The 14885-nt window shown below is 33.6% G+C and overlaps 1 protein-coding gene across 8 annotated transcripts in view; it reads left to right on the plus strand.

Annotated features, from left to right (window-relative positions):
- STXBP4 (syntaxin binding protein 4) overlaps positions 1 to 14885 on the plus strand; it is a 221613-nt gene that overhangs the window by 64056 nt on the left and 142672 nt on the right. For all 8 annotated transcript variants that reach the window (XR_001518050.2, XM_015599227.2, XM_025041773.1 and 5 more), the window contains 4 exons: positions 3778 to 3954; positions 9894 to 10010; positions 10511 to 10557; positions 12489 to 12622. Coding sequence is in view for 7 of the 8 variants with exons in the window: in XM_015599227.2 (XP_015454713.1) it covers positions 3778 to 3954; positions 9894 to 10010; positions 10511 to 10557; positions 12489 to 12622 (475 nt within the window). In the remaining variant the exon portion in view is untranslated. The remainder of the gene's footprint in view (positions 1 to 3777; positions 3955 to 9893; positions 10011 to 10510; positions 10558 to 12488; positions 12623 to 14885) is intronic.

Genomic DNA, 14885 nt, shown 5'->3' on the forward strand with positions numbered 1-14885 from the left:
CATTAGTTTGAATTATATTTTCAGAGAAGAATTTGGTCTGATTTCCCCTTGAAGATTCATCGTAAAATTGTGAGGTAGAAAATCCTCATTTTACAATGGGACAGTGTGAATTGAAGGCATTTCTTCAGTATCACCCAAAAAAAAAAAAAAAAAAAGTCAAGCGATTTGATATTATAATTCAAGTCCCTTTTAGTATATTTCTCATAGTGCTTAGTATTAAAAAGCATACTTATATAGGTTTTTATGATTCACTATTATATCTTAGTTTCTCTTTTATTTTCTAAGTTTCTAAACTGAATTAATCTTTACCTAATACAAAGTAAATCAGTGAACTGACTGCAGTTTTTACCCTGATGTGGTATTAGGCTCATGGTCAGGTGACTGAGAGAATTCTGAGTCAATTGTTACTGACATAGGAGGCTTTACAGTTAGTTATTTATTAGAAGATAGCCCGGGAGGAAAATAAAAAATGGATTTATGCTATCCTGTATCTTGCTAAATACAGAACACTGCTGGCTATCTTTTCTTTACTTCTTCCTCTAAGAGTCATCATTTCAATGCACTAATCTTTTAAACATCCATTCAGTGAGAATTGGGCTAGAACTTTGCTAAGGGGTCACATCTACCAACCTGACAGTTATACATTTACAAAAGAAATAGCATGAATTTATTCAGCATCAAAACCTCTGCATCTTTTACCACCCAACCGCATTTCACACTGTATTACCATCAGTGCACTATAGTGGCTATTTAAATTCCATCCAGATTCTTCATTTAATTAACTAGCATTCTTTGAACAAAAATAAAAGTGCTGTTTTTATAGAAGAATAAAAGCTGCATGAAGTGAGTGTGAAGGAGACAAATCATCAAATTTGTTATTCTTCATTGCAGCTATGGAGAATTCTCTGCCCCTCCCCTTTCTCTTCAGTGACAATATTTTTTTTTCTAGCTTGATTGAATGGAAAATAGAGAATGATGTAGCTGCCCCAAATGTTTTTGAGTAAATTGTAATGGCCACATCCTAAGCTCATGTAGGGTTAGTAACTGGCGATATTGTCATGTATGAGTAATTTTTTTTTTTTTTTTTTAAGCAATGTCTATACTTGGAGAGGTAGTATGGCATAGCAGCCAAGAGCATGAACTTTGTAACTAGACTTTCTGGGTTCAAATCCTAGCTCAGCCACTTACTAGATTTGTGATTCTGAGCAAGTTACTTCAAATTTCTCTGCTTCATTTTCCTACCTTTCAAGTGAAGATAATAATAGAAAAACCTCACACGGCAGTATGCAGATTAACCGAGTTGACCAATGTGAAACACTCAGGGTAGTGCCAGCACATCTTAAGCCATTACTTTTGTGTGCACAGCAACAGTCTGAAGTGAACGTTGATCCAGCTGCGGCACTGGTGGCTCTTGATCACCTGCGCTGAACTGACCGATGTGACTAATGCGGCTAAGTAAATGTCATTTTATTTCCCCAGACATTTTTTTCTAAAAGTATCCTTTTATTACAAGACAATTACGTTAAAAAAATAAGGAGATAAAGTTCTTTTAATCAAGGTGTAGTAGGCAGTTGGTTGGCCACATCTTTCTGTCTTGCACCCTGCTGCTAGATTTAGCTTTTTAAAGGACCATGTTCTCATATCAATTTCTGCTCAGAAGGCTTCAAGACTTCCCCCGATACAAACCCTCTCTTCCTTTGTTCACATTGTTCATTTTGTCCAACATGCCCTACTCTCTTCCTCCACTTACCTAAGTCATACCTAATGTTCTAAGCTGAGCCAGAAAAAGGAAGGGATCTTTTATCCCCGTTGTATTTTTTAGCATATAACATGATTGTCTGGATGCAGTAACTGCTAGGGAAAGGTTGTTAATGACCTTGAACTAACTGTTCTGTTAGCTTGACTTTCAAACTACATTTAGAATCTAACCACTTCACATTATCTCCGCCACTGTCACCCTTGTCTAAGCCACAATTACTTTTAGTCTGTCCCCTTCCTCTTCTCCCTGCTCCATCCTTGCCCACCCACTATTTTCTACTCTCAACACAGAAAGAAAAGTAATATATACATGTATATGTTACCTAATATGTTAGATCATATCAATTCTCTGCTCAAAACCCTCCAATCCCTTCCCATGCCACCTTAAGTAAAACCAAAGTCCTTAAAACAGTCTACAAAGCTCCTTAAGACCTGTCACTCCACCCCAACCCCATCCTCGCCCTTGCTCCTCTTACCACTCTGCACTCATCCGACTACTCCCTTCTTCCTGTCTCCTCTCTGCTTCTGCCACTGGCTTCCTTACTGTTCTCTGAAGATGCAGGGCACAGTCCCGTCTCAGGGCCTTTGCACAAGCTCTTCTCTCTGCCCAGAATTCTTCTTAAGAAATATGCATGGCTCCATCCCTCCTGCAAGTCTCTAATCAAATGTATTTCTCAATGAGATCTTTACTGATAATCTCTACTTTACTAGACTCAAGTGTAAATTCTAGGGGACAGGAGGGAGGATTTTTTTTGTCTATTTTGTTCAGTGCTCTATCTTTAGTACTTAAACCAGAACCTGAAACAAAATAAATACTTAATAGGATTGAATGCATGAATTAAAATTTGATTCTTAAAAATATGTCCATATTTGCAACCCTCGCTTCACTTCAGTTGTGTTTAGGCTTGTACAAAATCAAGTGTCCTGTGATAGCTCCAAGAAAATTAAAATAGCTGTTGTTGAATATTAGCCATGGCAATTGGCTAGAAAGTTCCATTGCAGAAAAAAGAGATTTCTGCATCAAGAAAAAGAAATGGTTTACAATATAATAACTCCCACGTTAAATTATATTGGTGTCCTGGGGAACTGTCGTTGACCCAGCGCCGAGGCACATTTTGAGAGAGCAAGTGGTTGGCTGCCCCATCCCCTTCCTAAGGTGGAGAATGTAGCTAATGTGTAGTTTTTTTTGTTTTCATTTTTTGTTTTTGTCATCTTGTGGCAAAGTAAAATAATGAAAAGAGCATTAAGGTTGAAGTCAAGCAGACCTAGGTTTAAATTCTGGAATCACTGTGTCCTTGGACTGCTAATGTAACCTCCCTGAGCCACTGTTTGATTATGTATAAAATGATTTTTAATAATTCCTTTCTCTTAGTGTTGTTCTAAAAGTTAAATGAGAGGAGACCCATAAATCACATGAGACATAACATGTGTTTAATAAAGGTCTTGTGAGCATTTCACCCTATAGAAATAGTTATATATCTTGCTGCTGAATTCTACCTTTTGGCTTAAATCAAAAAGGAGAAGTAGCAATTAGGCTAACCTCTGTGAGTAAGCTTTGGCTCCTGGGGCTTGGACCCCGGAGAAGCCCCACAACACCATAAATCTCTCAGCAGTATCTGATGAAGCTTCAAGAGCCCCCTTAGAACATGAGCCTTACTACTAAGTATTTGAGTTTTGTAGAAACCTACTCTTTTCATCTTTCGAACCAATTATTCTTATTTTCCATTTTCAGTTCTCTTTTACTTCTCTTATTTTCAAAATGTTATGCTAGGTGTGTGAAGTTGGAGATTCCATACTGAAAATTATCTAATAAATTAACAAAGGACAAGTTAGAGCAGGTGGCAACTCTATATAATAAAATAAAATGAATATTAATTTTTAAAATGAGATGTGAGGGATATTTGTGTATTAAGTTTTAGAATTACAACTTCAAGAGGGAGGAAAATATTTTGTTTAAATCACTAAACTATTTTTACATGTTTTGTTTTCTTTCAATGACATCAATTTTGAAATCTTTAGGAAGCCAAAGCTGTAGCTGAAGAAACAAGAGCCCTGCGAAGTCGGATTCATCTTGCCGAAGCTGCACAGAGACAGGCGCGTGGAATGGAAATGGACTATGAAGAAGTGATCCGTCTGTTAGAGGCTGAGATTACAGAGCTAAAGGCTCAGCTTGCTGATTATTCTGACCAAAATAAAGTAAGCAAAAACAGTCCCCTCTTCTAGTTTCCATGGTTTCCTTGCCGTTGTCATGTATCCTGTTTTCATTTTCTTTTCATCTGCTCTTCTAAACTAGGTCAGTGTTTGTCTTCTATTATTCAATGATAGGATGATGTGTCATGATGGAGGTAATGTGAGGGTTGTGAGCCTCTCTTTATTCAGATGTCTTCAGGAGGGAAAAGCATGCACTCCAAATTTGTTTGGGCCGTCGGTCAACGCTGTACTGTTCAGGCAATAAATTGTGGAGCTATTTAATAGATTGCATTGTTTTTTTTTTTTTCCTTTTGTTTCTCAACTTGCTAATTTGGAAGGAGGAGAGTCTAGGGATGGAATTTGCTCTTTGATTAAAACAGTCAAGGAAGTGTGAAAGTTAAATAATTTTTGCCCAAAGCACAAAATAATTAATAGAAAGAAACTGAGTTTGATTTTAGTAGGCTCTAATTTCAATAGCAAAATTTTGAATACTTTTTGGAAGGCAAGAACTTTCTCATGGGATTTTGTTTTTTATGTAATGCACACTGTATTCATTGAATGGTATTCACAAACTAATAGATGTATACATTTTTACTCACTGCAGTAAGATAAAAAATTAAATTGAAATAGATATTTTATAACTGCGTAGAGATTATTTATTTTTTTTATAACTGTAGTTACTTTTGGAAGGAAAAAAATCAGTCTTTAAAAATACTTTAAAAAATTATGTTCAAGGAGTTAACATGAATTTATCGAATTTTTTTAAAACATAGGTTATTTGCAGTTCTCTCTTCCAGCTCCTACTGAGAAACATTTTTGTCCTAAGTTGTCTGGTAATTAAATTAATTGAGATGTTCTCTCTCTTTCTCTTTCTCTCTCTCTCTCACCCCCTATTTATTTTTTAGCACAACAGGGTCTCATGCCATTTCTCTTAGGACTCTAAGATAAGCCATTAACCTTTCTCTAAAAACAATCTGTTTTTTAAAAAAGAAAATATGTTAGACATGGACATTTTAACATTTTCCAAACTCAGTGGAGAAGGAGAAGGAAACTTTTTTTTTAATTATTTGAGAATGCTTGAAGAGACATTGGTCAAGACATTACAGGATTGATATTCAAATATTTATTTTTAAGACACAGATTCCTTTTGGAACAATCTTTTTATTTTTCATTATAATTTCTCCTTGTATAAACTGTTTATTTACTCATTTACTTTGTTTGCTTTTTCTTTTATTCATCTCAAGCTTAAGAAATAAAACATTACCAATACTTTTGAAGATCCACCATATCCCTCTACAATTATAACCTCTTCTCTTGCCCTCAGAGTAACCACTTTCTTGGGTTTCATGTTAATGATTTTTTGATAATTTTACGACCAAGTATATATCCCTTAACAATATGTTATTTTGTTTAGCCTGTATACTATATATATTATTCTGACTTCCTTTTTTCACTCAACATTTTGTTTTTGTGATTCAGCTAAAGTTTATAGCTAGTTTATGTCTTCATTGCCATTTTTGTACGCCATTGAATAGATATAATAATACAGTATATTTATCCATTCTGTATTTGATGGACAATTCAATTGTTTTTGTTTTCTTCTATTATAAACAATGTTGCTCTACATGTGTAACAGTTTCTCTTTGGTTCATATCTTGGAGTGGAATTACTAGATTGAATGATGACTGTATGATCAACTTTACTGGGTAATGCTCAGTTGTGTTTGAAAGTTTCTAAACCAATTTTTACTGCCATCAGTAGTGAATGAGAATTACTATTTACTCCACATCCTTGCCGACACTTTGTTTTCCTTAACTTTTAATTTTTATCAGTATGTCAGGTACGATAAGTATATCTCATTGTGGTTTAATTTGAATTTCCCTGATTACTAATGCTGGAATCATGGTACTGGCTCAGGAGAGCTGATGATGTACATCTCTTCCCAACTGTGTATTTATTGACATCAGGTTGGCAGCTGGAAAAAAAATCCTATACACTGTAAATCAGGGCTTTGCCCTCGGGCCCAGAGAGCCACTGGAGCATATATTTTTATATTTATTAGGCATTTGTGTTTCTATGTGAAATGACTCTTCATATCCTTTAGCCATTTTTTCCATTGGATTGTCTTTTTAATATTGATATGTAGTGATTATATGTTCTGGTTACTAAACCTATAATATATTATATGTCATAAAAATCTTCTGAATTTATGGCTTGCTTTTTCACCCTATGGGGAAATGAGCAGGTGCTCTTAATTTTCATGCAATCAAACTTATCAATTTCTCCCTCATGTATCTTGTTAAAAGTTGTTACAATCCCAAAGATATAAAGATATTACTTCATATTTGCCTCTAAAAGTTTTAAAGTTTCGGTCCTTCTGTCACTGATTTTGTGGCATTGTATGAGATGGGGATTCATTTCATTCTTTCTTCTAAATGAAAAACCAACTACACTAGAACCATTTATTCAAAAGACTCTTCTTTCCTAATTGATCTGCAAAATCAGCTCTATCATATATCAAGATTTCATGTGTGTGGATCTTTTTAGGGGGCTCTCTATTCTCTTTTATTGTTTTTTTTTATATATATTTCTATGCAAATAACATTATATTGATTACTATATATTTTACAGTAAGTCTTGATATCTAATCACCTTTCAAGTTCTTTCTCTTTAAAAGTGTGTTGTCTACATGAACTTTCATCTTTAATATGTTTTTAGACTAAGTTTATAAATTCTACCAAAAGAAAAAAATATTGGCCTTCTTACTGAAAATGCATTAAATATATAGTTTAATTTGGGGAGAATGTACATATCTATGATTGAGTCTTGAATTATAAACACTATTGAGGCAAAGAAGGGTTAATTGCTTTGTGGCCAGAGAATCTAGTCTGTAGGATAACAACAAAATTTTTTGGTGGTTGTTTCATGGCTTACTACATGGCCAATATTTACAAATGTTCAAAGTAAGCTTGAAAAGAATTCTGTGCTTGTTTAATATAATTGTTTTATTAGAGACCACTTAAACCCGAGTTATTAATTTTGGGGTTCACTTGTTTCTAGTCATTAATTTGTCAGGGAAGTGTGTTAAAATCTCCATTTTGATTAATGTTCTTTATGTATTTTGAAGTAATGCTTTTAGATGAATATAAACTTGGAATTATATTAATATCCTTTTATAAAAATGATTCTTCAATCTAGAAATCTTCCCATTAATGCTTGTTTGTGATTTACATTAAAATAGTTACAATGGCTTTCTTTTGATTACTATTTACATATGTATTTTTTCTATCCTTTTACTTTCAATTTTTCAGTGTCCTTATATTTTAATTATGTCTGTGGTAAACAACATGTATTAGATTATCCTCCTGTCTTACTAACATTCTTTTCATTCTTTTACATTCTTTTATTTCAGTTACATTCTTTTATTTGCTACTGCACTTGGCTTCATTTCCACCCTCTTAATATGTGCATTTTATTTGTCTCATGTTTTCTAGTTGTTTTTCATTTCTAGCCTTTTTTTTTTTTTTTGGATTGGTTCAGATTTCTCCTGTGTTACCCCTTCCCATTCCATTTATTTCCCTCTGATGGTTTAGAAGTTACATACTCTTTTTCTAATTTTTAATGATTACCTTAGAAATACTAACATTCTATTTTAACTTAAATTATAAAACTAATCACTAGCTTTCTCCTTCTTCTAAAGGCATTTTAGAACATAAATCCAGTCATCCTTCCTACTTAAGTTCTATTTTTGTTGGCATTTTAGTTTTTTCTTGACTTTTAACACCATAAATTGCTATTATAGTTTATTTTGTGCAGTCAGCCTTTGTTTAGATAGACCACCATTTTCACCATTTTCTATACTCAACATTCTTTTTTGCATCTCAGACCTTCTTGTTAGAATTATTTCCTTTCTTCCTGAAGTAACAGCTTTTAGAATTGGAGGATCTATTGGTAATAAACTCTCTCCATTTTTCTTTGTCTGAAAACATCTTTATTGAACTCTTGGTCTTTAAATATATTTTTGCTGCATTTAAAATTGTTGAGTTGACATTTATTTAATTTCTTTCACTGTTTTTACTTCATGATTGCAATAGCCATCAATATGTCATTTGTTTGCCATCTGCTGTTTCTTTCTAGATGATTTTAAGATATTTTTATCTTCACTGTTCAGCAGTTTGACTATGATAGGTAATACGTTGACTTAATTATTTAGATTCATTGAGGTTTCTGATGTGAGGGAAAATGTCTTTGCCATTTCTAAGCTGTTATCCTGTTATTCTTTCATTCTTTCTAGTCTCTCTGGTGTAATTCAGATTGAATGTATGCTAGATCTTCTAATTACTTCCTTCTTCTTTTCCTCCTTTAATATTTTGTATTTTTATTTTTCTGTTCTATTATGAGAAGTTTCCTTTCCTCTGTCTTCCAGTTCACCTAATCTCTTTTCAACTGTATTTAATTGGATAATAAACCCATAGAGCTTCTAATTTAATTATTACATTTTTATTTTTAAAATTAATTTTTATGTCATCAGATCTATTTTGATAGTTTCTTATCCCTTTATTATGTTTTCAAATTCTTCTTAATTTTTAAAACATATTAAATATTACTTTATATCTTTTATCTGATCGCTCCAGTATCTCTTGTCTTTTATAGGTCAAGCCCTATAATTTGTTTTCTTCAGCTAATTTTCATTTATGGTAGCTTATTTCTTGGGGACATATTCTTTTGATACAATATGAGAATTCCATGAGATTTGAGTTTAGAAAATACTCCTCCAGGGAAGGTTATATATTTTCTTTTACCAGCCTGGGATCAATTTAAACTAAATTTTCAACTTATGAATTATAGACCACACAAGCAATATAAAGCCTGACCTTAAACCTGCATGAGTGGAAGCTTGTGGTAAGCAGTTATTTATGGGATATTTTTTTTAACCCGCTCACCAGAACCAAAGTCAAAACCCTTGTTAGTTTGTTTGTTCCTAGTTCACCCATTAAAGTTCTCCTGTTTGCCATGTGTGCCTGATGAAACCCCAAACTGTATGCCACCAGAGATCAACATATACCCTCAGAGCAAATTATGCTGCGGTGTACTCTTACTCCAGTGGTTCACTCAGCATTGCTGTTGCTTGTCTTAATAGAATTCCTTTACTGCCCACGGAATCCCTTTACTTCCCTGCCAGCTCAGCTTTACATTAGATTGTATTATATTAAAGATATAGGCTACTGAACTTAAGGGGTTCATTGTTTGGGCTGTCCTGTTCAAGAATAAGACATGATTGTCCTTGGGTAGTTTAATTTACTTGCAACAAGTAAAGGAGACAGGGGATTCTCATCCAAAGCTCTGTCTCTGCAAAGAGGGGCCTACCCATTGCTTGTATACACTATTTGGTTAATTACATGTTGATTTCTTTTTTGCACTTGGCTAGACTTACTTGGTTGGGTTTCAGTTTTGGTCAAGCTCATCTTGTCAAGCTCATCTGGTTAGATCCATGTTTGCAAAATACTGTCCTACATTTTAACATTTAGCAAGAATAGCATTTAGTAAGAACCACCCAGACCTTGAGACTTTTGTATTATCTAACATATTTGTGTATCTTCAGCATTTTTGATCGTGCCACACTGATAGGGGTTTTTGTCAGCATCTGGCAATTCATATTGTCAAAAAAAACCCCAAAAAACTGTAAATGAATTTCAATGTAATTTATTGCAGGAATCAATAAAGTTATATGCGACATATCTCATAAAATTTATGGCATCTCTGTGCAGTTTAACTTTTAAATAGGCCATTAGTTAAGGGCCACCTAAAATCAGAAGATATATATAATAAAGAGAAAATAAATGATATAGTAACGTTAGATACTAGTTAATAAAAACTGAGAATAGGAGCCACTAATGTTTAATTGGAGAAATGTTTGAGACAATCTTTTTGATATCTCTGTCCAGGAAAGTGTTCAGGAGTTGAGAAAGAGAATCACAGTGCTTGACTGCCAATTGCGAAAGTCAGAAATGGCTCGAAAAACTTTTGAGACATCCACTGAAAAGCTTCTTCATTTTGTAGAGGTAAATTTTCCTGTTACATTACTTTATGTCCATTTTTAAGAAATGTATAGGCAACTGACATATAGATAAACGTCATAGTGTTTGGTGGCTAGTGAAACATTCTCCTGGCTCAAAAAAGCCATACTAACTTAAAGTCAGATTTAAAATTGCTTAGATAATGAAGACCAGCTAACATATAGATTGTTAAGAGAAATGATTGAGACAGGGTAACATAATCTCAAATACATATGTTTTAATGAACACTTTCCTAAAACTCTTGATACTCTGAACATTACTTGATAAATATTTACTGTATAAAGAACTGTTTCTGTAGTTATATTTCTGAGTAGAATTGCTTGTTAATGTAATTGATTTTTCTCCTCACATAACAGAATCACTTTTTAATCAATTGAAGGTGGGTAGAAAGGGGGGAGGTTACAAATATTAATAAATGAGAAAAGACATTTTTGAAAAAAACTACCAAACTTATATATCTCCTTCACCATCTTGTTTGTCACTAGGCTATTCAAGAAGTATTTTCTGATAATTCTGCTTTATCAACTTTAAGGTAAGAATATGTGAGTCCTTTCTGAAGAGTATGGCCACTGATAACATTTTTCATCTGGTAATTGTGACTAAAATACTAAAATCTCTTTGTCTTAAGATGCTGCATAACTCCTGTTCAATACTATTCTTTAATGTCTTGTGGAAATAAATACAAAGACATGTTTTGACCTCATCTCTGTGAAGGAAATTCCTGGAGGTGTTCAGTAAATCATTGTAACCTAGTACTCTAAATTGAGGTGGGAATCACCTATCTTGTCTTTGTCAGGAATTCTGTAAAGATGAGATGAACTTGAAGTTCTTTAAGCATCTTGTGTATGAGTAAAAGTTACTATACTAGTCACAGGTTCACTGCTAAAGGTCAGTCCTAACCAGGCAGATTAGTTGTTATGGCAAACAGGGTTTATAAAATATATTCATGCAATAAGTTTCTTTCATTTTCAGCATTCAGTAGATATAAATAAAAGAAATATATTTGGAGAATACACCTTGATTTTGTTATTATTCAGTTTGTTTTTGATTTAAAGTTTCTTACTAGGAGCTACAAATATACTAATCAGATTTATTTATTTCAAACTGCAAGTTTGTGGTCATTTTGATACACGATGAAAGACATGTACAAAAGAAAGATTCCTGCTTGTACATTTTCAAAGCAGTTTTTTTCTCATCTTATAATAGCTGACACTGTCAATATACTTCTACTTCTAGCAATGTATGCTTGCAGAAACAGGAAAATTCTACTCTTTACTATGAAAACAGCAGTTTAATAAATTAAGATGATACATTGTATTCTTATTATATTCTAGGTTTCATAACATTTTTGGATTTAGAAGAATATCTATAGTAGTACACTTTTAAACTAATTTTAATGTGATATTTTATTTCTTCTGATGAAGGAATTTGACATTTTTTATCGTTATCCATGTTGCTTATGATATAAGATAATTATGTGAGTTCCATGATGATTATTTTCAGGAAGCCTGTTAAAATACTCAGCCATCAGATTCCCCTTGTATGAGTTCTCTGCCCCCAACCACAAAGTTTCATTATGACCTTGATGAATAATTCAGAAGTTTTGGTATTAAAAATAAAGGTTAAAATGACTATCTAAAAACCAGAGCCTGGCCTTGCCTTAAACTGGTTCATGGAAAAAAGATAACTTTAAAAAGTAACATTAAACAAGTTTTTCACTATGTCTTGGAAAGTTAAACACTAGTAGAATTGGTTCAGTCTTTTTTTAATGTACTATATCTTCTATAGTAGATATTGGCCTTGGTCATTAAACACAGAACAAAGGCTCTATATTTGAATTTGAGAATTGATGCTTTAATTTCTCCTTGTGAATTAATACCATCATGCTTAAGAAGATGGATTGTAAGTAATGATGGTTTTGTCATCAGTTTAAAATTGTCTCTTTTCAAGTAAAAGTTTTAGCATAATGATTTTTTTGCAGTAAAACCTTGCATTTTTAATTATATCAGAATGCATTCATTTCAGGTGCTATTTGCATTTTTTAAAATGATATAAACACTCTATGCTGTTTTTAGATTTAGGGACAAATGGAAGTGCTTAAGAGATAATTTCGGGAGCAGGTATACGTATTGAATTTACATTTACTATTACTACATCATGTTAACATAACAGAAGCACTCAAAAAATAAGCCCAAGTGATTTAGAAAGTGGGCTATCCTTCTTTTCCTTCCTTCTTATATATGAGGTCAACCTAAGTTTTAAAATACGCCTATTTGTTATACAATAAAGAATTGAAAACAAATAGTTTTTTGTGAATTACTTCATTTATGGCTGTAAGGATGTAATGTTCCCAGATACAGAAATATTTTTGCACAAATTAATAGCTACTAAGAATTCAGGTTTAACTAAGATAAATGTTATTTATTGTGTAAAAAGTTCAGCATTATTTTATCCCCCTCTTAGTGAAAGAAGAGCTGCGCTGGCTTCTCAGACGTCCCTCAAGCCATGGGGGAGGGGTGGCCGTAGCACCCCAGCCACGCTGGCGCTGGCGTCTAAGGAGCTCGTCGAGTCTGTCCGTGCCATCCTTGATGTAGACTGTAAGTTTTCCGAATTTTTAAAATTTTTTAAAAAGTAATTTATTTAACAAAACAAAATTTCAAGTTTTACAGTTTAATTTTGTTAGATGTATTGGTTTGACTACAGTAAAATTGATAGTAGCTAAGTGATAAAAATCGTAATGCACTTATTTACAGTGACTTTCAGCAGAAGATAGCTGATTAAGACATGTCTTTCCCTGTACTTCCATCCAAAGTCTCTTTGAAGTGGAAGAATAAATGTTAAAAAATCTACAAGAGCACTAGAAACCTGGAAGGGTAGAATCAACATTGAGGAATTTTTTAATACCATACAACAGATGGAATAAGATTGAAGTACAGCCCAGCTAAACTAAAGACCCCAAAACACAATAAATATGAAAAACAGGACTGCTGGAACAGTGAGTTAAGTAGAACCATGGAAAAATCCCCAGTATCACGGGCAGGGAAAACCAAGAAAAGATCCTGGGGCAGTCAGCAGGGTAATTAATTAAAGGGCTATAGAATAGCAGAACCAGTTCCCTACTCTTCAGAGCTGCCCTATCAGGCATATAACTCCTAAGTTAGGGCCAAGAGAATACCACCCTTAAGGAAATGCATGATCTGTCACTCATATCTCTAGAGTCACTATTGGGCTAGAAAAGAGAAGCAGGCCAAGGCCCCAAGTAGCTTCCAACATCCCCGTAGACAGGGAGACACTTGGGGAAAGCTTAAATGCTGGGACATTCCATCCTTCCCTCCTGGTAGTCTGTCTCCTGGTACTTCTGCCTCTTCATGGATTTGGACTCTCTTCTTATTTGTTTGTTTTCCTGTCTCTTCTCTTGATGTCATTCTGTCTGCTGATTGTCTTTGTGCTGGCTTCTAACATTCCATTATCTCTCTTAAGTTTGCCACTTTTAATCTTCCTGTGCTGGGGACCAGATATTAAATATATGTAAAAATGTGTAAAGATATAGATAAAATTATATGTTAATTAAGTATCAAAATAATAAATTTTAGTAAAGTCTTGGGTACTAAATGGCTTGAATTGGTGTATCCCAAAGGATCTCTGGAGTAGTATTCAGAGATCCTTTGGGATAACTTTTGACTTCAGTACTATGTTATATAGGATTAGAAACCATGCTTTTAATAGTATCCGCTTAATTTATGCAATGCTTTTTTCCTTAATTTTGTATAACCTATTACTTTTTAAGAAATCAAATTACATTTTAAAAACCCTATAAGAACTCTTTATGTAAAGAAATTCTGTATATTTTAGTGAGGATGAAAATAACCACTCCTAATATATTATGCGTAAGCTCAGAATTTCATATATCAGATGTTTTTAAGTTAAGATGGAAACAGTAGAAGGAAACACCTGTACAGACATGGCCCAGTGGACATTGCCATCATTAATTTTAATTATCTTCTAGCATTAACCTTTATATTTGTCAAACATGATTATTCAAAGAAAATGTTTGAAATTCAGCAGAACTTTTTCGGAATAAAAGTGAGAAATTCCATCTGCACTTTTTATCCATTACAAGATTATACATACTTTGCTGTTTAAAACTAACACGTTTCTATGTTTTCTTTTTATTTAGAAATATAATCACCAGTGTTGGCATATTTTCCCAGTGCTTTTATAATTTTATATGACATATCTTTTTAAGTTTGATCGTTCAGATACACTCAGCTCATTTTTCTCTCTCCTAAAGCAGTAGCATTTTCTACATATGTAATGAAAAACAGAAAATTACTGCCATAAGGAAGATAATTCAGTTGCAGCCTTCATCTCATTTCCTTGGCCATGACTATCTGGTAATTTCCAGTTACAATTTGAAATTTTCTCGTGGGTAATTGCTTTCACTTTCTTCTTAATAGAAGTACACTCTAAGATGTTTTACTATGGGATTTCCCTGGAAATGAGAATAAGATTTCTTGGGTCTTATAGCTGGAAACCAGCCTCTGAGGAAAATCTCAAGACAGTTGTGAACCTTTTTTGGGTTGTGGACTACACCGAAATCTGGTGCAATCCCTCTTTCCAGAAATGTTCAATCATACGCATTTTGCATCTGTTTCCAGAGTGTTTGCGAACCCCAACCTAAGAACGCTGATGTAGAATAACAGGGAACGCAGATGCTTTCTACGGTATTGCAAACGTGACTGCCCAGCCCTCACTGGAATACCTCTGGCAGTGGAGAAGTGTAAGGGTCATCGAGGCAGCCTGGAGTCGTGGTTTGAAACAGTGCTCCTCAAAGTCTCTGATGTTCCCTAGAGATGCTCC

This window comes from Pteropus alecto, unplaced genomic scaffold (assembly GCF_000325575.1).
Source record: "Pteropus alecto unplaced genomic scaffold, ASM32557v1 scaffold98, whole genome shotgun sequence".
NCBI classification, from domain to species: Eukaryota; Metazoa; Chordata; class Mammalia; order Chiroptera; family Pteropodidae; genus Pteropus; species Pteropus alecto.